General features: G+C 36.6%; 2 protein-coding genes across 3 annotated transcripts in view; one reads left to right on the top strand and one right to left on the bottom strand.

Moving 5' to 3' along the window:
- LOC144960050 (uncharacterized) overlaps positions 1-22,986 on the top strand; it is a 51,558-nt gene extending 28,572 nt beyond the window's left edge. The window contains exons 2-5 of the mRNA XM_078893000.1: positions 6,969-9,607; positions 12,570-12,791; positions 20,369-20,540; positions 21,119-22,986. Coding sequence (XP_078749126.1) covers positions 8,015-9,607; positions 12,570-12,791; positions 20,369-20,540; positions 21,119-21,867 — 2,736 coding nt within the window. The 5' untranslated portion in view covers positions 6,969-8,014 and the 3' untranslated portion in view covers positions 21,868-22,986. The remainder of the gene's footprint in view (positions 1-6,968; positions 9,608-12,569; positions 12,792-20,368; positions 20,541-21,118) is intronic.
- LOC144960060 (trafficking protein particle complex subunit 13-like) overlaps positions 1-23,171 on the bottom strand; it is a 154,805-nt gene that overhangs the window by 99,798 nt on the left and 31,836 nt on the right. The gene's annotated exons all lie outside the window — the stretch shown is intronic.

The raw sequence follows: 23,171 nt of genomic DNA, 5'->3' as shown, positions 1-23,171 counted from the left end.
AAATTTTAATTGTGAACGGGAATGTCTAGGATATAGACACAGATCTGCGTGAAAGTAAGTAAAAACAGTGTTGGGCATTAACTGATTAAACAGAAGTTGTCATATGATAGCTAAATTAACAACGGCCATTAATTCAGAGATGCTAATGTGAATCTGCTAACTTTAAGGATAATATTTTTAAAAATATCTACACACACAACCACACACACACTCACATAAATACATATACACACAAAAACACAAACACATAATACACACACGCATATATACACACGTAAACAAAGAAATACCGAAGGAGAAAGAAAGACAGTGAGAGAGAGAGAGAGAGAGAGAGAGAGAGAGAGAGAGAGAGAGAGAGAGAGAGAGAGAGAGGGCATATACATGGATGAAAACACACACACACACACACACACACAAACGCACACACACGCACATACACACAACACAAAAACAAACAAATAGACAGAAGAAAAAAAATCCCATGTACGCGCGCATATCCACATTGTGGACATATTCTTTAAGACATTATCATTATAACTGATTTCAATAATCATTCTTGACTGAAAATCAATCAATTTCTTTGATGTTGATTTGTTACAATATCATTTTTTCCCCCATCCCAATCTAAACACACGAGAAAGAACGTTCTGAGGGGATAAATTATAACTTCAGTTGACACTAGCTGTAATCGGAAACAAAAACAAGGCCATCTGTTCCAGGCTATCGTTTTTCACACGGATAAATTTAACACAATAAGGCGGCACTCAGACAAAACATTTTCTTTTCATTGTGTCCAGAAACTTTCACTTTAAATATCGATTGATTGAAATGACCTTCAACTTGCCAAAAATTCTCAAACCCAAGTCTTCAAACTGGGTAAAATGATACAATGAGTATTGTCTTATGTGCGGCTATGTGGTATTGTGGTATGACACTCGCTTTGGGATCGGACGGTCCTGGGTTCGAGCCTCGTTCGGCGCAATAGTTGAGTCTTTGGAAAAGGCTCTTTGCTCATATTCTCTCACCATACTCAGGTGTAAAATGAGTACCTGGCCGTTAACAGCGTTGTCTCTGCCGAAAAAAAAATGCAATATCGCTTTACAGTCGTCCTGTCACGTCCCACATGTTAACTGTTGCTGTTGGTCAGGGGCCCCTTGAAAAGCACTTTGAGCATGTTTAGTGTATATTGCGCTTTATAAAAGCTCCTGTGTTTATTTTTATTATGATGAAACACTTTGGGTTTGTTTTGGTTTTGTTTTTTAAATTCCATTTTGGTCAGAAAACGTTTGCTTCGATCAATTGAACCTCAACTATCATAAAAATTCTTAACCCTGAGATACAATGATACAATGAGTATTGTCTTATGTGCGGCTATGTGGTATTGTGGTATGACACTCGCTTTGGGATCGGACGGTCCTGGGTTCGAGCCTCGTTCGGCGCAATAGTTGAGTCTTTGGAAAAGGCTCTTTGCTCATATTCTCTCACCATACTCAGGTGTAAAATGAGTACCTGGCCGTTAACAGCGTTGTCTCTGCCGAAAAAAAATGCAATATCGCTTTACAGTCGTCCTGTCACGTCCCACATGTTAACTGTTGCTGTTGGTCAGGGGCCCCTTGAAAAGCACTTTGAGCATGTTTAGTGTATATTGCACTTTATAAAAGCTCCTGTGTTTATTTTTATTATGATGAAACACTTTGGGTTTGTTTTGGTTTTGTTTTTTAAATTCCATTTTGGTCAGAAAACGTTTGCTTCGATCAATTGAACCTCAACTATCATAAAAATTCTTAACCCTGAGACGTCAACTGTCGTACTCGGATAAAACTTATTTTTCATTTTTGTCAGGAAAAAAATTACTTCAAACATTGATCGAATAAAGTTTCAAGTTTCCAGTTTCTTTATTTTTAGGCTTTCTCCAACAACATAAATGAAAGAGAAAAGGAAAGGGTACAAAAATAGCGCTCAACTTGCAAAAGCTCTCAAACTCGAGACTTTTTGAAGAGTTTAGTTAAGTTGAAGATCAAATCAATCGACAGATAGTTGAGGTACAAGTACGCTGGTCAAAACGAGAGAAGAAATGTATGTATTTTGTCACAAATTTAGATAGCATTATAATGGATAATAGCATTTTACTCTTAATTGCTTAATAGGAACGTAATCTGCTTCTTTTCAAATGCATCCTTATTTCGGATCGTCGTATTTACTAACAATTGCTCGTTGGGATGTCACGTTGTGATCAACAATATAAACAGTTGGAATTCCACATGGTAAACAATAGGTGCACGCCCTCGTCCTTTTGTTTTCAGTTTTGAATGGTCTGTCTGCTCAATGCCGAAAATAATAACCTGTACATGTAAATGTAAAGCAGTTTGACGCTATAGAAAATAGAGTCATGTTTTTAAAACCAAGCTAATCCAAGGTATTTATCTTCTGTTTTTAAAAATTATAAATTGTAGCTTTCTCTCATTTTTGAACTTGTACTATTTTTTAAAAATCCCATTCCTATTACTGTCAATAGTGCAGAGAATTACTTAATTGTGATTTTGCATTATGAAACTGTCACATTATTATTATCATCATCATCATTAATTTTGCTATTATAATTGAAGATGTTATTGTTGTTTAGCTTTTCTATCATTATTTGTATATTCATCAGTATTTACTCAAATACAAAAAGGGGCAATATTTTTTGAAATCAGAACAATAATTTTTTTAATTTAAAAGGTCAAATTAGCTTCGAACTCGATAACATCAAAATCGTACTTATAACAGAAAGGGAAAAGATTCAGTGATGCATTAGACTTGGGATCCAGACAAGACAAACAAAAATCTCCGATGAAAATGTAGCCAAATGCACCTAGATAGACATTACTCGCCTCATACGCTTTATGCTTAACATAATCCTACTGGTATTCCGATATGTAGATGAGAATTGTGCCGTATATTGACAAAACAACATTTGTATGCCCTTGTTTGTTTGTTTGTTTGTTTGTTTCGGCTTTTTTTTTATTTAGAGGGGGGGGGTAGTTGTATTTTTGTATGTTTTGTTTGTTTGCTTTTTGTTAATGTTGTTTTTTTGTTCTATTTTCTTTTATTTTGAAAACTTTTGACTAAATTAATATCCATCGATTAAAATGACCCCTAACTTCAAAACTGCCAAAATATTTCAAAACCAAGAGTTGTTGAAATAATAAAATTACGATTAGGCAATATGATCGATAAAATATCTAAATAAAAGATTGTGTCGGCTTTCAATCTATTTAATTTTCTGAATCCATATATTTATCATCAATTTAATATTTTAGCTTTTGATATTTTTGGTTTCGGTTCGATCTGAGTTATTTTTTATTTATGTTTTTGTATTTTGTTGGGGGGAGGATTGTTTTTGTTTTTCGCCTGTTTAATTTTTGTTTGTTTGTTTGTTTGTTTGTTTGTTTCAGGTTTTGTTGTTTTTTAAGGAGGGTGAGGGAAGACAAATATTTTAGGATTTAAAAATTTTAATTTAATGTCGTTAGGACCGATCCCTTAAGAGTTTAAAAAAATTATTTTGTTAGTTTTTTTTGTTAGGTTTTTTATTTTTTTGGTGGAGGTAGTGTTGGTGCTTTGTTTTGTTTTTTATTTGTTGTGTATCATTCGATCTTTTTTAAAATTGAAGTATTAACTGCTATATCAGGTCAACAAGTCGGTGTGTAAACAAACAAAACACTGTGTATGTTAAAAAAAAAAGTTTAAAAATTAATAAGGGAGTTTAAAATAAATCGCATTAATAATGTAGAGTAGCGCCGATGGTGTTATTTTACATTCCCGGAAGTGTAAGCGAGAGTCGTTTTTAAAAAAAAAAATAATAAAAAATGAACAGAAGAAGAAATAACAAACACATAAACAAAACAAACAAAAAACCGACCCTTTGGTGTGCAATGACTAGAAATCAATAGACAAAGTCAGCCTATTTTAAAGGTTGCTTCAGGGATGCGAGATAAGATTCAAAGATTATCTATCTCTCTCTCTCTCTCTCTCTCTCTCTCTCTCACACACACACACACACACACACTCTTTCTCTCTCTCTCTCCCTCTCTCTCTCTCTCTCTCTCTCTCTCTCTCTCTCTCTCTCTCTATCTATCTATCTATCTATCTACCTTTCTCGATTTTTCTTTCTTTCTCTAACTCTCTTTCTCTTTCTTTCTCTCTATCCCCTTATATATATATATATATATATATATATATATATATATATATATATATATATGTTGTGTGTGTGTGTGTGTGTGTGTGTGTATGTGTGTGTATGTGTGTGTTTGTGTGTGTTTCATTTTACCCATTCGAGGGAGAAAAGATTTCATCTACTTATGTATTTGTTGAATAACAAGAAGTCCAAAACAAAGTTTTATTCCTAAATAAGTCTTAACATCATTTCCAAAATCACCCAAAAACAAAAGTCGATACGACATTATATATATATATATATATATATATATATATATATATATATATATAGAGAGAGAGAGAGAGAGAGAGAGAGAGAGAGAGAGAGAGAGAGAGAGGGAGAGAGAGAGACAGGGAGAGAGAGAGAGGGACAGAGAGAGAGAGAGAGAGAATAAGGATTCAAATTTCAAACATTTTTATAAAGATCCTAACGCAACTAAGTGGAAATAAGACATCAAACATTACCGAGGCTAAGGGGATGGCGAGGCTGGCCCGTAATGTGATTGGAACCAACGTTAGCTTTTAGCTAATTGGTATTTCAACGGACAAATCGATGGTGGCCAGACTCATGCATCATTCATTAATAAACCATTGAGATTTGAATGAAATAAAGCCTACACTCAAGGGTCCGAGGTGGGGGTAACTTTTAATGATCAAACCCAATGATCGTGTTATTCCCATGGCGTGCATTACAGCGTCTTTCGTGAACTGTGACCAGAGAAGAAGAATTGAGTGGAATGAGGCGGTTTGAACTTTTGCAAATGCGATCTAAATTCGGCACAATTGAAATGCAATTCATAATGTCGTAAAGCAGCAATCAAATAATCTTATTCCTATTGGGGGGCGGTGGGGGGGGGGGGGACGAGAGTACCAGGGCTGGAACATACCAAAGGTGCACATTAGTTATGTTATTGAAAATTAAAAGATGATTTTTATTTTCATGAGACAAATTTGAAAAATGTTTCAATTCTCCATGTAAACTGCATCACCTCTCCTTATAGAGAATACCAACATGTTGTGGTCAAATAAAAGCACAAGGAAAATTCTACAAATATGGTTTATGTCAAATGACCCTTTCGCTGAATAGTCGTCGGACTGTTTCGTCTGAGCAATACTGCATGTTAATGAATGCCACTGGCCTCCAATATTTTCTGTCACAAAATTCTCAGATTTCCTCAAGATCTATGATTGTATTAATTCTTTATTACGTTATTTGTTACATTAATTTGGTGATTTTATTAATGAGATGATTATAGGGTGGATATTTGATATTGGTAATTGTTTTCAGTTATTCGCGATAGGAAGTGTATATATTTTTTTTTTTTCGTTTTGTTTTGGCTAGAAAATCTCTGATTCAAATATCCTCAACATGTCAAGGAGTTTCCAATCTGACACTTCTTTAAATAAAACAACACTCAACTTGTCAAAAAGTTTAAGACATGGGAATTCTTAAGACTCTCAAGTTTGATTTTTGCTTTGTTTTTGTTTTTTTTTTTTTGTTTTTTGGGGTTTTTCTTTTTTTTTTTTTTTTTTTTTTTTTTGTTGACAAACTGATCATATTTTATTTATCAATGAAATTTAAGCTAATAGTTTTACTAGCCAAAAAAGTGTTCTGTCAGTATTCGGTACCGTTGTCTCATAGCATATTGATTCTTAATGCCGTATAGCCTACATTGTGATAACTAAATTGTATACACATGCCTTGACATTTCATATTGTTTACACAGCATGCCTAGACACATCTCATCTCCCCCCTCTCTTCATTTATTTCTTTCTACTTCCAGTTCTCTTGTTATTTTTCTTTCTTCGCTCTCCTATTATATTAATCTTATTACTCTTTATTTTTATTTGACCTATACAAATTTGTCGCATATTCATGTATGCACAACACTAACATACATACACACACAAACACACACAAACAAACACACACACACACACAAACACACACACACAACCACATGTACAGAGTAGCTCGTATGAAGACCGCGTATTATTTGATACTGATAATAATCAGCAAGTTCTTCAAGTTTTGAAATTGTTTATCTAATTAATATCAACAGTTTGTTCACTTGCAGAGTCGTGATTTATACAACATAATAATAATGTCCTTTCAGATCAATTAAAGTTCATCCCAGTTTCCATAGGGCAATTGGGAATGTAATAATTGCTTGATCCAAAGGATGGGATACCGGTTCATCGCCAAAGTCCTTTCCCGTGGTAATTAAACCCATCTACTTTTTCACAATTATCTAGCTGGAAAAAGCAATCATTAAAAAATTATGTGAAAGACGATTCCAACAGAATTCATTTTTTGCGTGTAAATCGGGTGCCCACCCATTGAACAGCTCACCCTTCTCCCACCCTTAAAAAAAAACCTATAATATTGGAAATAGAAGTTTGATTCCTCTCATTCTATGTATATCAAAGTAAAAAAAAAAAAGTTTAAAAAGTAGTTATTCCCTGTCAAAAGGCGGAGTTAATCCCAGTTTCAATAACGTTAAATGGACAATAAAAACTGTTTGCTACCCTTTGGATAGTGCTCTAGTTTGTAATAATCAGAACTGTTGTTAAAAAAAACACATTAACAACTGGGTAGTCATATAAGTCAGAAGAATTTTCTGGGCCCACAGCGGTTCCTTTGCCTGTGTAGGCGAGAGGTCTTCCAATTGGGCTGTTGAGGTCTCTTATTAATGTTGCGGTGGAAGGGGGAGGGGAAGATATTCAAATTCTCATTGGTTTACAACATATTTTATTTCTAATTTCAGGCAATCCTGATTTGAAAACGGAATATTACCAAGCATGGTGCAGATATCATTACAAGATTTCAATGTGTAATTTAATTAATAGTAAAATGCAAAGTTGACCGGTCACCGTCTAGCTCCAGCTAAGATCGCCCAACGGCGAGTGAAGATGCTGACCAATACATAAACAATTACAAAAATAGGGAAGCGATTCACCGTCTGATTCAATGCAAAAATAAACACACACGAGCAAGACATAAATATGGATGAATCCTGACACAAAACAAGGAGTGTCCTCGTCCTCATCTATAATATCATGATCCCAATCGTGCCAGACTTCATTCAAAGGAAACAAACATCCCAAGATCAAATGGTAGACCTGTTATTGTGTTATTCGATAAATTGTGCCATATAACAAATAACGTTACTGGAAATATTGGTTTTTTAAAATAAGAATTCTTCACAAGAGAGAGATTCTTTATAATGAAATGAAAAGAAGAAAAAAATCGATTGGCAACGTCTCACGAGAGAGGTCCTGTAACGGTGAAACTTGAATTATGTCCCATCGTTTCTTGGTTTTATTTGGCAGCAAGTCTAGCCGTCTAGATGTCCTAACTTCATACTTCAATGTTAGTATGAATGTGAAATTATACTTGTTTTGATTCCCATTTCGCGGATCCTTCGATAAGTGCATTGCAGTTATGGTGAGATATTCGAATGTGATTATGGATAAATAGTTCATTTAAAAAATCATTCATGGTATAAAAATTAAACGTTTATAGGAAGGCATGAAAAGAAAAGAAAATACCAATCGATGAGGGAAAAATCGAAGTGATTGGTTTGAAATTTGTTTAGCATGATAAAAGTAATATCACAATAATCTTGGGGGTGTAATATTGTTTTCCCGGATATGGTAATATTATTTTATTATTTTAAATTTTATTTGGCTGAGTTACGTAACGACTATGATGGTATCGATTTAATCGTCATGAAATAATGATAGAATACGGAATCATAACGAACGGCTTGAATCATACTACTGAGGCGGTGGCGGTGGGGGCGTGCGGTGCATGAGGCGTGAGCTTCGAGAGGGGCGATGGATGGCTGAGGGTCGACAGCCATCATTGTACTCACGTAGCGCTAGGACGGATGGGATGAGTGACAGAGGAAGGAGGAAAGTAGGAAGGGGAGGCTGTTGTTGCCCGTGCCAGGGCCAAGGCTTCTCGCGGCACGGTGTTGGAATGAGAGAAGAACGGCGGATGACAGGAGTAAGAGGAGGAGTAGGACGAACAAAAACAACTCAGCAACAGCAACTTCACATTGTAGTTTCTCCAAGCGTACAACAACGGTGTGTTCTATCAATTCGTGGCATTACTTACAGTGGTAGAGATAGTGCTGATGGTGGATATTACGGTGGTGACAGTGGTAGTATAACTAAAAAAAGAAGACGTTTATTCTCAGCTTTTTCGGGTGTGAAGAGAAAGTTCAAGTGTCCCACAGGACGTCACATACATTATGCAAATAGTTTTCGACAGGACTACAGCCACAGGTGTCAGTGCGAGGTTCTCAACTGTGATACTTCCCGACGTGACGTCACCTTGTCTGACGCCACCGTTGACATATTCCATAGAAATGTGGACGACCAACAACGACAACGGTGTCCCTTTACGTCACAACACGTCAGAACGAAAAAAGCAACGCCAATCAATCCACAGAAATATTCCAATTTAGGATCTGTTTTCAATTATAGAATTCTCTTAAATGTGATATTGTTGTTTTACAATCTTAGCCATTTTTCTACCTTTGCTAACGCTGCTCACCAATCACCTCTGTTATCGTCATCGTCATCAGCATCGCCGAAACATGCTCGTTATAACTCCTTACCCCCATCACCATTGAATTCTAGTAGCATACTCATACATTTCAACCCACCCTCCATAAAGGATTTACAAATAAACAAGCCCCAAACTGTATATTTCAATTTCACTATCTATCATCGACCTTGGAATCCACAATCTTCAAATGCAAACAATAATAAAATCAACAACAAAAGTAACACCAACACTGCCACCGACGTAACCAGTCGCCAAAAAACAACATCCAACACAATCAATAGCATTTCTAAAGCTATCAAATCAGAAATACCTCTCAGCGACTCGGCCAACGCCGTGCCTGCAATTCAAACAACGAATACATTCCTTTCAAAGAACTACAGCAGTGGCAGCGGTCAGCAGCGGGCAGGAACACCGTTCATCTCCACAACAACGCCAATATCCATCCTTATACCATACTACTCAAGTCCAAACTCTTCTACACCGAACCATTCCAATGTTACACCACCTCCAGCACTAGTCAACGATGCCACGCAAGGAACATTCCAACACAACAGTGACAATTCACAAAAGCAACAACGCCCCAGTCGTTACTGGGTGATGCTTTATTCCAACGACGAGAGCATCGCACGTATCAAGATTTCAAAAGGTTCCAGCGATATCCCGCAATTAAAAATAGACAAGAACAAGAAAGGACAAGACAGTTTTCTATTGATGACGGTCACACCAGGTCGCCAATACAATTTCTCCGTGGAGGCAAAGCACATCGGGAGGACCACAATGTCCTTGGCAGTAGTGGACGCCAGTGGGATGGTCGTTCCCATGCCTAAGGTAAGTTAAGGCTTCCTTTGAATTTGCAGGAGTATGCTCCGTGAAACAATAATGCTATAAGATCATTTATTTCTCCTTTTTCTTTAGTGGTGCTTTCACCGTGGATGTAAAGCTTTTTAATAGAATAGAATATTTTTGCAGTAAACACATATCGAGATGAGAGCAATGACACCCGTATAAAATATGACTCCAAAGATAATGTCGTGCGTTTGAACATTTTAAGAACCTGCCAACCGGGGGGGGGGGGGGGGGGGGGGGGGCGGGGAACATAAATCCCCACCGCCTGACAAAATGGTATCATTATGTCAGGCAGACGGGATTTTAAAGTAAAATTGAGCAGAAATTAGAAATTTTAACTATTTTTTTTTCTTTATTAAAAAGTATGCTCAATCTCCTCCAAAAATCAGATCAACATCTAACTCAAGTCTCGTATTTTTAATTAGAAGAAATTAAAATGTTAGCATCTAAAATTACCCAACATAAAATCGTTCCCGATTTTGATATGATCGGACACAAATGAAACCCCAGGTTCAGTTTAATAAACAACTTACTTTGAGTGAATACTATCTATATATCTTTAAGATGTAGCAAAATCGATACCAGTTAAAAAGTTTGTAAAAATATTTCAAGGATTCTTGGATTTAAAACCATTTACAAACTAAACAACAACAAAAACAATAACAAAAAAAATATATATTTATATAAAAATCAAAGCTGTATTAAGATCTAGATGTTTTGAGAGCAACGCTCTGTGTCACCATAAATATTAGATGAGTAATTTTCATTCGCGCGCACACACACACACACACGCACACACACACACGTACACAAACACATAAAGAGGAGCAGAGTGGCTCAGTGGTATGGCCTTTGCTTCGTACCCGAAAGTTATCGTGTTCTACTACCCGCTGCGCTATGTGGCCTTGAGCAAGTCATCTCGCCCTCGCTAACTTTGCACTGCGGTTATCTGGGTTACTCCAGTATTCCTTTGGAATATACCCTTTAAAAAAATTCCCCCTTGAGGATAAATAAAGGGAATTTTTTAAACACACACACACATACACACAAACACACAAAATCACACTTATACGCGCATATACAAACACAAACACGGACACACTCAAACAGAAAAGACAATTCTCTTCCTTATTGTAAATGTGTGTTTGTTGCTGTAAGACTGAAACAAATTAAGTGTTCCCTTAAGTGGTATTTGCTTCATCCCAAACAAGCCTTCCTAAGAAATTGTAAAAAAGGGACATTTTTTACCACTGGTATTCTACTTCATCTTCATTAACCAGGTTTGAGAGTTTTTGCCAAGATGAGGGTCATTTAAATCGATCGGTATTTGAGGGAGGAGTTTTCTGGCCAAATTTTTAAATACGAGTTTTTTCCAGTGTGTGGCAGTTAACTAGTTAATATTTTACTTATGCTTTTCGGCGCTTGAGGATAACACACGTTCTCACTACACCTCTATTCGCTTTACAAATTTCCTTTGCATTTTCATGTTCAGAGCCTCTTTTAGTTAATATTTCAATCCTAGTTTTATTGCAACATTAATTGCAGAAATGGGATTTGTCGATAAAATCAGTCTTCTTTTCCTTTACATTCGACATTTCAAATATTTTAAAGCAATTGACTAATTCCAAAACAGCACGCATGTAATACTAACGACAAAAGATAATTAGAATGTCCAAATTCAATACCCCCCCCCCTCCCTCCCCCCTTCCATGAAAAAAAAGAAGAAAAGAAAAGGCAACCCTTTTTCTTCGACTTATATCAGAAACTTTTTTTTTACAGAAGGGAATTCCTTTGAAATGAAATGAAATGAAATGAAATGAAATGAAGAAAATGGATTGACAACGTCGATGAGAGCAGAGCTTTGACATTGAAACTTGAATTATAATATTCCATCTTCTCTTGCTTGTGTAAAATAGTGTTGACAGTCAAGCTGTTACATCATCATGGTTAAGAAGAATGTATTTGTACCTTTTTAAAAAAACATAAACTGCCGGTAGCATTTGAAAATACATAAGATTTTTCTTCCTTGTTTACGATCTATCGACATATATGAAATTGTCGTGAGAAATTCGAATGTGTTTGGTCTTACGGAAGAGTAGTTTCTAATTGTCATGACGAAAACAGCAGGGATAAAACCAAGACGAAATGAAAGAGTGGGATAAGGTTGTTTGTTTAGTTTTTTTTGAGTTTTTTTGTTTTGGTTTTTTGTTGTTGTTGGGGGGTTGTTTTTTTTTTTTTTTTTTTTTTTTTTTGGGGGGGGGGGGGGGAGTTAAATATCAATTGAGCATTTTTTTCCTTTTTTGGTTTATTTCGTTTATTTTATTTTTTGTTCTGTTTTTTTTTTCTACTGTCCCGTTAATTCATTTGGGTTTATTTTGGGCTGGTTGTGCTTGTTTGTTTGTATTTTAGGGGGGGGGGGGGGGCGTTGTCTCTGTTTTTATTTTTGTACATTTTGTGTTTGTTTTTTGTTTTTCGTTTTTTTTGTGTGTGTTTTGTTTTTGGGGGGTTTTTTTATTGGGGTTGTTATTGTTTGGCTCTCCCTGCCCCCCCCCCCCCCAATAAATAAATAAATAAATAAAATGCTGTTTGAGTCTGGAATTGTTCTATACAATATTTGCAGCCTTATACAATAAACATTATATGTTTAACATTATAGCAGATAAGAAGTCAGGGGTTGGTTAAAGAAATCTGCTTAGCATTGGAAGACGCATGATTTGAGGCTAGTACTTTTCTTTTTTTTTTCTTTGTAATATTTTGTCTCAAATCAAAAATAACAATACGCATATTCAACTTTCCTTACAAATAAATCAATGATATTTACCATAACACAACCATTTTGAGGCTGCTCAGTCTCTGATTCTTGATAACATGACAAGTTACTCCCCTTTATCTATAAATTTGCTTTTCACAATCAATTGATCTATTTTTATTTATTCATTTTCAGGCAAGTTATGTTCGATCAGTGGCATCTTCCCAGTACGATGTGGCAGCTGTTAGAGGAGAGCGAACAGCAGACATTGTCTTTGACAGTGCCGCCGCTGCCATTGCTATCCTGATCAGCTTTGGTATGGGCGCCTCCACGGATATCGACAGTATAAAACGTCAGCTCAAATACCCGGTGTCTCTCATCGTAGGATTTTGTTGCCAGTTTATAATAATGCCTGTGGTAAGGTTGCCATTTTAAAAATTTACTGAATGTTTTTGAATTGTTTTGTTGTTTGGGTTTTTTTTTTCTATATTCTTTAACATTGTTTCAAAATGTTACACTCATTTTGGGCCCCCAACTTATAGCCTGCATCCATCAACTGAAATGCATACATCTGTTCAAACGCACGCGCGCAAACAATAATGTAATGATGTTAAATTGCTCAAGGCTACTGATTAGTAAATACACAGTAAGGCAAATATCTTACATCGTCTTATTAACGGTGTATTATGCAGCGCTTCAAAGGTGTGGTGGAACGAAAAGAAGTAGAAAAAGGCAAAAAAAAAGTGAGGAATTCCCAATCAGACCAGAGAACGATTACTCACGTCGTTTACCACCTTCCGAAAACAATTAAAACCTTTCCCTTGATCGATAACATTCAATAAATATGTCCTCACGGACGTGACAAGAAAAGCAAGGCAAGTACTTGCGACTCCAAATAAATACGAGTAGGTTTGCTACTGGAGAAAAAAAAACACCTGTACTAGTATCATAAACGCAAGGGCAACGATAACAAAAATAGCCCGACAAAAGATTGGCATCGGGGAATGGTGTCACTTATCCCCTAATCGTGCCTGTCTAAGAATGTTGGATGATGCTGAAAGAATTTTGTTGATTATGTTCACAGTGATCGATTACCTCTTGCAGCCACAACAACAGACTGCGGTCCAATAACAAAACGCTTTTTTTTTCGACCATTCAACTTTTCCTTCATAAATCGACCGACAAAAAGACCGCAAACGTTCACAAAGTCTTGAATATGATTTGAAATGTGGGGTTCAAGACTGTTTTAACAAGTTAGAGAGTCATTTTAATCTATCGATATACGAAATCAAAGTTTTCTGCCAAAATAAAAAGGTGGTTTGTCATTTTACAGCAGCCCAGTCCAAGAGATGAAAAATAAAGAAAAAAAATCAAAGCGGTTGTTTTCTCAGTTGGTGGCCGGAGAGACAGATAGAGATAGAGAGATAGATAGATAGAGAGAGAGACAGACTGAGAGAGAGAGAGAGAGAGAGAGAGAGAGAGAGAGAGGGGGGGGGGGGGGAGAATCCAATGTTGTAGAACCCGGCCAATTTCTGTTCTCCCAGACACCATTAAGAAATCATGAAATAAAGAGAGTGATGATCGATCAAGTAGTCGCCGCCTAATGCGATTTCCCCCATTTTCTAATCATGTTTGGACTTCAGGCTAAACGCTATTCTCGCGCCTTGTACATCAAGATTATCCATCTCTCAGGCCGCTGGTCCAGTCATCTCTTGGATCAATGTCATAATAATATTATGGGCGTGTTTGTGCAAGCTGTACTTTGAACTTTAATGCCAATCAGTTAACTGTAGTACTCTGGGGGAAAAATTCGTATGTAAAAAATTTGGCTTGAAAGGTCGTGCTTCAAATATCGATCGATTTAAACGACCCTCATCTTGGCAAAAATTCTCAAACCTGAAACGTTGCGAAGTGGTTAAAGCTTACATACTAATGATGAATAAACTAAATAGAAGAATGTATAACAAGAAAACTTTCAACGCGACCGACAACAATGCGACTAAGAGGGAGTGGGTGTGGTTCTGGGTGGTAGAATTTGTGGTATTCGATATGTTCATCATATCATTCTCAGATAAACTTCATTAATATATACGGCAATAGGTCTTGCAGTATAACACTCGGCTTTTAATTTGTAGGTACATCGTTCAAGTCCTGCTGTGACTCGCAAAGAGGAGTCCTTGGAAAATGCTTTCTATTCATATTATGCTTTCTATTCAAATTATCTTTCCATACTCGGTGTAAAGTACAATGCACATTTTTTCTAACCACTATCTAAATCTCGAGTGATATATTACATGGGCGTCCTGATTTTACGTTTCCACCATTTTCAAAATCAAAGGCGAGTAACTTGATCACTACAATCGCCAAAAAAAAACATAAAGTGGGATAGCAAGGGGGGAGGGAAAGAGAGAGAGAGAGAGAGAGAGAGAGAGAGAGAGAGAGAGAGAGAGAGAGAGAGAGAGAGAGAGGGGGGGGGGGGGGAGATGCACATTGCATCACCATATATTATCATGTATATATATATATATATATATGTGTGTGTGTGTGTGTGTGTGTGTATGTGTGTGTGTGTGTGTGTGTGTGTGTGTCGATTAGGTTTGCCTCAAGAGATATAAACTTTAGACAAACGACTTACAATTGTGTATTTCATTCTAATCTTGGGTTATAACTTCGCAAAACCTGCACCATATATATTATTTGGAAAACCAAAATAATCAATATACAGCATTCACTTACGTCTTTTGACAAAAGTTGACAAATGGAAGTCAAAATCATGTTACACATGGATAGAATTTGATTGGTATTTGAACGTTATTCAATTGATACAGCCATCAAAAAATGGTTCATTGTTTCATGCAAACTAATATACGTATCATGTGATTTATCAATAATAATAATAATAATAATAATAATAATAATAATAATAATAATAATAATAATAATAATAATAATAATAATAATAATAATAATAATAATAATAATAATATAATAATAATAATAATAATAATAATAATATCTAAAAGGAGAATAATCTTAAATAATAATCGTGATTTTATTCAGATAGGAGCACCGTATTTAAAAGGATATGGCACGGTTTACCAGATCAATATTTTTTTTAACCCTTGCAGGTATTTTTAAACAAGAAATGAATAAGCAGCGATCAAATACATTTTTTCCAACCCAGTCCTCGAATAGTTCTTCGATGTTGAATTAAAACGAGAAAGTGAAAAGCAAAGACCTAATAAGATTTTAAAATAATATACAGCGTAACAAATATCCTATTCCAGAAACAAAATTCTAGGAGAAACTCTCTGCTGACTGGCTGGAATCGTTTGGCATCGCTGCCAGCAAATAATAAATGGAATCTTGCGAAGTGTAACAAAGCAGACCTGATTGGGTTGCCTCCCCTCGTCCCTCGGGCCATATTCACAATACACTGGTCTCCTCTGTCTTACAAGTAGCTCTTTGGTCCCTCTCCATGAAATTTTATGCTGCTGGTTGTCTTGGTCAAGTTATAAATTAATGGGGTCCAATAAGATTCGATTCTGTATCTCCGCATCGATCGCCCCAGTCATTCGTTATTCACCAATACATCCATTCTACCATCCATCTGTGAACTATCTATATAACTATCCACCCATCCATCCATCCATCCATCAATCCACTCATCTATCCAACCATCTATTCATCCATCCAACCAACCATTTATTTATCGACACATAATGCCAACCAGCCGGTCAGACATTGCACCAGTTATCAGATTCACAAACCACGCTATCAAACAAGCAAGTTATCCATCCATCGACATATTAAAAAATGCATTTATCATCCATCCATCAATCCATCCATCTATCCAGCTGGCCATCTACTTATTTAGAAATTCCTCCAATCCATCAACCCACTTATTCCTTCATTCGCTCATTGTGATTTATCTTTTAATCACCAATCCATCATTCGACACCCCCATTTATTATCTGTCCTTGGAAAAGCAAATCGATACAAGCTCGAACCATTCATCAGATAGTCTGATTTATATCATTTATCTCTATCTCACTCACTCAATCTACCACGACGAAATATCACCGGTCACTCCATCCATCCCTTTTTTTTAAAATCGTGTGATCAAGTTCCCTTGCACCGCACAGCCGAGGCCAGTCCTTCAATTCACAAAACGTGCACTATTTGAATCTTTTTTAGAAATTATAATAATTAACAAACAGTATTTGTATTCCTTATGTTCTTAACAAGGTTTTGCTCAATGCGCCTAATGTGAGCTTTGTGGTCTAGTGGTATGACACTCGCCTTCGGATCGGAAGGTTCTGGGTTTGAGTCCCGCTCTGAATGTCGCATGATTGAGTCCTTGGAAAAAGCTCTTTATTTACATTCTCTCATCGTGTTCAGGTGTAAAATGAGTACCTGGCCGTTAACAGCATTGTCTCTGACCGGAAAAAATGTAATATCGCCTAAGAGGCGTCAAATCTGGTCCCACATGTTCAATTTTGCTGTGGACTATGTATGGGCCCCTTGTAAAGGGCTTTGAGCACACTCAATAAATGTTCAACAAGAAACAGAACTTAACACGGGATTCAAAATATAATCCAACGTTATACCTAAATACATGAATAACGAAGACGTATCCAAAATCCCGCTAAGATCGATTCAATCTTCAAAGTTGTGCAAATGTTAAATACAAGAGCAGTAATATCTAACGTGATCTAAAAGCATTGAGAATGGCCAAATGGTGGGAGGGGGGGGGGGGGGGAAAAATCATTCAATTCTATCGCTTCATGCATACATGATTCAGATTTCCAATTTGGGAAAAAGCATTTGCCTAAATTGTAGCCTGTGTCTATATTGGAGTCCTTTGCCCCCCGGTCATCTCCTCGAGATAAATTATTTGGTATAAATTATGGCACTGGCTACTGGCTACTGCTCATTTTCCACTCGACTACATCCTTGTCGTTGTATGTCTGTCACAGTTACTCGAACAAAGGATTTTGTGGGCTCTTATCTCAGCTGCGTTGCCAGGGATAGATACAATAATATATTATCATGATGTGATTCCCATTGATTTATATCATTCCAAATTAATCATATTGTGTCTTGGTCTTGGGGGAATGTAATACAATCGATATTTCTGAAAACCATATACTAACCATTAATTGCTTTTCGGTCTGAGAAGTGCTGTCGAACTTCTCGCAATTGAAATATAATTCATTCCAATGTATTTATTCTTTCACACAAGGGTTTGAAATCAAGAGAATAGACAATTAATCGCCTCTTCAGTCAGTTTCGACTCGTACTCTAATGATAAGCATGTCATACCATCTCTATTTATATTGTCATACTTTTCTTTTATTGCTGAAACCTACCTCACATCCCGTACTTAGATATCGTGTGTCTATATTTAATGATCAAAAATTGCCTAACTCTCTTTATTCTAAAACTAAACCAGTGCAGATGACTGGATTTGGAAATGTTTACAAATCAATCCATGGAACTGCTCAGGAAGACGAAAAGATTTTGTAAACGTAAAGTCAGTTGTTTAAAGAGGAGTAACAGGGTTGTTTGAATCGGTTGTAATCACAGGTTTTACCTGGCGTGAGTGGCAATTTTACACGACGTTGCAATCAATAATTACTCATAAATATGAAAGACAGGGTTAGGAGATTTCAATTCATCAAAAATGGTTGCCTTTGTTGTCATTTTGTGTAATGGTTATTGTTTTAAGGCTGAATGGCTTTTAAACAAGCCCCAAGTTGTTTTAATGACATCCCATCAACACCGGTTCTTTCATGATTGCACTTAGTTCCGCCATATTTTTTTTCTCTACGCCATCAATCAATAAAAGACTTGATGTAAACAGAAAAAAAACAGTTGTTTTTGGTGGGGGGTTTTCTTCCCTTTTTGTGGTTTCTATCTTTTGTTTGTTTCTTTCTTTCTTTTGGTATTTTGATAGTTTTATTGTTTTGTTTGTGTTGTTTTTTTTTTTCTCTTTTGGGAAAAGAGGGGAGAGAGAGAGAGAGAGAGAGAGAGAGAGATAGAGATAGAGATAGAGACAGAGAGAGAGAGAGAGAGAGCATGGGTTCTTTTGAGTCTTTTTTTTTCGTTTGGGTTATAAATGTTGACACGTTTGAACCTATTAGCGACTGGGGAAAGTGAGTTAATGAATGAATTCATTCAGATGACTTCTTGGCTTGTTGTAATGTAAGATAATAAGAATTATATAGAATAATATCCAACCTTCGACCCAGGGTACAAAGAATGTAATAAAATGTGCACAATAATTACGAACGTCGCGTCGTCTTTGACTCATTTTACATTAACAATTACTAGACTACCTCTAAAATCAACAAAGAGTAAAAAGAAATCTTCATGCAGCTATCTCGGTTTATATCTTGATGGCAGCTGAGTACAGAACAAACATCGAAACGAGTTTTCCTTGTAAGGCATAAATAAAACACCATCAATAATAACTAATGGGGAAATTGTGTTTGATGACATTTCTAAGACACAACGATCAATACCTTGGCAACAATGACTGGCTTCATTGCTGCGCTAACTCATTATGCCAAGTCGAGAAATGAGTGTTCCCGTTCCCCTTCTACCAATTAAATAATCTATGGCGATGTTGTTGCTTGAATAATATATAAAATGGAGGGTATGCTACGATTGCTTCATTACATTTTGATTTATTTTGCAACCACGAGGAAATGATACATCAAGTCTGCTTTAAATATGAATTGCATTGCAAATGACGTGAAACCAATTAGACAATCCTTGCTCATTGCAGAAAGACATTTTCGAAATAAAATTAATATCAAACTCATTTATTTAGAAGGCGTTTTCAAGGGTTTCCATGTCAACAACAAAACTTAACATGCAGGACGCCATTGCACAACTGTGGCACTCTTACATCTTTTTCGATAGAGACAAAGCCGTTATCGGCCAGGAACTCACTTTACACCTGAGTATGGTGAGAAAATGTGAGTAAAGATTATTCCACAGAGACTCACTTTACGCCACTTCTAGCGGGACTCGAACCCGAAATCTACAGGTCGCAAGCCAAGTGCGATACCACTTAACTACAAAGCCACACAAAGCCAAATATTTAGAAATGTTAAGCAAATCTGGCAGCTTTAATCAGTTCATACTCTCTGAACCCCTCCGACGGAATGATTCAAACACGCTGACAATATTGGGTATACATGCATAAAACAAAACCATCCGATCTATCGTCAGCAAAACCTAAACCATGCATTAATTCCTTATTGTAGATGGGAAATCATTTACTGCTAAAGGTTGAGGGCAACGAGAGCAAGTCGTTAAATGTAAGCTTAATATACGCTAGACAAAAAAAAAAATCAATAGATTAATGTCAGGCCAGAGATGGCTAGAGGATATCACCATTTAACGATTACTAACTGTAAAGTATATATGCATACAGTTGTCCTTTTTTCATTTGATAGAAGTTCAAAGCTTCTTTGACCAAAGACATAGTGGTAAAGTTAAATGGCAATACGTCCAAATGTCAAAGGCTGAAAACCTTTTTGAATGTGAATGATACAGTGTCAGAGAACGAAAAATAAAAACAGGAGTGGGGAGGGGGGGGGGGGGTTGAATCCAAATAACAGAAGCTTTCCTTGATTGGGCTTCAAACCTCAGATCTTATTTTCAGACTGATACACTATATCATACATACTTTTTTTTCCAGACTTTTGTACTGCACCAATGCCTGCGCCCCAATTTTTTGTTTTCATAACTCAGTGACGATATGATATTTATATAAGAGAGCCGCCTTAGAAGCAAGTGTCATATTAACTGAAAGCACATTTCAAATCATAAGTAAAATCTAGTTGCATTACGAAAAAAAAATGTATATCCAGTCAACAATTTCACAATAATCATTGTCCAATAAGATTAAAATAAACCGTTTTGACCCGCCTATCTGTCAATATCAACAATTTCTCTTGTTTTTCTTGTCGTTTCCCCAGTTGGCCTTCGGCGTAGCCATGGCGTTGCCACTGGACAAGGACATTAGGTTTGGCCTTCTGTGTACAGCGTGTGTACCCGGTGGCGGTGTGGGTCACATCGCTGTCATTATAGCTGATGGGGACACGGCACTCAGCATGACCATCAACTTAATCAGCGTTACAGCCATGCTTGGTAAGGTGGTTGCGGTATTAAATCAATATACAACTTTCAATTATGTTTGTTTCTGTGTCCGCTGAACAACAATGAAAATAATAAGACACCTCAAATAAAAAAATGACAATGATTAACTATATTTATTTTTTACAATGTAAATTGAGTAACCTTACCCCATGTCTGACGAACAATATTATTTATTGTCTATTAATGCACTTCAACCATCCATTCTACAGTCATAAAGTACGATCATTAAAGAGCTATCACAGTTTATCTTCCAGATGTGCAAATGTGTATATCTTGTTTATGAATTGTCAAAACAATATCATAAAATCGGATGTATAAATAGGATAAAATATCAATTATATAAAAGTCAGCACGACTGGTGCGAAAATTTGGATCAATCCTATTTTTTTCGGTAGAGATGTAGTAAAAGAGCATTCCACACAACACAAACACACAAACATACACACACACACACATATATATATATATATATATATATATATATATATATATATATATATATATATATATATATATACGTTGGCATTGTTTCGCCGCTTAATTTTGGGTTTCTCTCTTTCTCTCTCCAGGAACAGCACCCTTATGGATACTTGTGTTAGGACAATATTTCCAAACGGAGTCGGACGCTGCTCTCAGTCCCCGCATGATGCCCATCTTCAACTTCGAAATTTGGTTAGCCGCGTCATATCTGGCATACATGGCGGGCCTCATCATAAAAAGATTTCGATCCCCCGTAGCCGACGCCATACTCATGTGGTTAATCAAACCTTTCTTGCTGCTGGCCAGCATTCTCTACATCACCATCGGCGTCTATATCAACATGTACGTATTCGATATGATGAAGGAATTCGCCCTGCTGGGCGCTGTGCTGCTCCCTTTCTGTGGATTTATACTTGGAGCAGGTCTAGCTGCACTCTGCCGCCAAGGGAATACCTTCATTAAAACTATAGCCCTGGAAACTTCTAGTCTCAACTGCGTGGTGGTGCTGGTGGCGTTAAGGTTTTCCCTCCGACAACCGGACGCTGATTTGGCATCTATGATACCGATCTGGGTTCTATTCACCACCCCGGGGCTCTTCGTCTTCCTGTCTATATGTAAAAAAGTGAAGAACGCCGCTTTGCACTACTGGCGTAACCGCAACAAGAGCTCCAAAAAGGACGCTGAGTTGCTTGGTTCCATGAAAGCATACTCCGTGAGCTCATCGGCAGTCAGCCCTCCTGGAACGACTACTCTATCGGCACCGCTGGTCGTGGCAGACGGGGTGGACGACGATTTAACAATAAGCACAACTAGTAACCAGAAAGTCACCGTCTTATAGCATACATGTAAATTGAAAAAAAGGATTTCAAAACCATTCGCAGGAAACCTGGATTACATCTGTAAAACACTGTACCCAAAACACGGATATTTGTTTTTCAAGGCCGTTTGGCAAGTCGTTTATTTTGAACCTCTTGGACATTTTGTGTTTGAATAATAGACTCTAAAATAATTTTAACTAAATATATTAACTGTTTCGTGCCAAAGTAACATCAGCACCTCATATAATATTATTATATTAATAACAATATCTTAATACTATTCATTCCAATAATATGCAAAACCGGTCATCTCTGAAAGCAGTCTTTTCCCAACCTCGGTGTATGGGGTATTTAAAGGATTACCATTACAATAACATCTATCATAAAGACTGATAGACAAATTTATTGCAACAAAAATTCTGACAACTCTAACTTTTTCACAACGTGATACGATCTTTAAAATGCGAAAACCAGAATCAAATTTCACCTTTCAAATCTTATAAAATAATCAACTCAAAAGAATCAAGTAAACTTTTCAGCCCCACTCTTGAAATCTAAATAATCCGATAAAAAACAATTCCTGCAAATTGTGTGACATTTCACAAAATACTGGAATTACTTTTAGGGTGTATCTAGCTGTTTAGAGATTTTGTTGCGATACGTTTATCCCTCAATATCCAACACACGTAATAAAATTGGGCAAAAACACACATTCAAAGACGACCGTAAATCATTCATTCCGTTCCGTGGAGGGACGTGACTCTGTCCTGGATTCCAGCAGACGGCTCTACAAGAACAAAACGCTTTTTTTTTTTACATTTTCGCCATAATATTCCTAATTCACATATCCATAATGTAAAGACTCCCAATTTGTCAAAACCTCTTAAAACTGAAACCGGCCAAAACGACAAAAAGGGTTTTGTTGTCGTCGAAGGACAGAAACTTTACCATAATTAGTACAAGAATGTTTTACTGTATGGATAACCAGGGTTGTACATTTAAAACAACGATATACTAAATGTTGAATGTAATCTGTCGAACTCAGACAAAAAAAATTATTTTCTCATTTTGGCCACAGAATGTTTTATCTCATATTCTAACAGATTACGATGACCCCCCCCCCCCCCCCCCCCCCCCCCCCCCCCCCAAAAAAAAAACGTATAAAAACCCAAGGATTCTAGAACCTTTGAGTGAATGATAGGTTATTGTCTTGCGGGTTGGAGGTCATCACAACCTATCGATATAATAATGAAGTAAAAGTTTTCTGGCCAAAATTATTAAAAATGCATTTTGTCTGAGTCTGGCCATAATATCGTCGTATCCA

Source organism: Berghia stephanieae, chromosome 1, assembly GCF_034508935.2.
Source record: "Berghia stephanieae isolate SIO BIC M18660-M18661 chromosome 1, UCSD_Bste_1.3, whole genome shotgun sequence".
NCBI classification, from domain to species: domain Eukaryota; kingdom Metazoa; phylum Mollusca; class Gastropoda; order Nudibranchia; family Aeolidiidae; genus Berghia; species Berghia stephanieae.
Note: the sequence above shows the minus strand (reverse complement) of the source record. Positions and strands in the feature narration are given on the sequence as shown.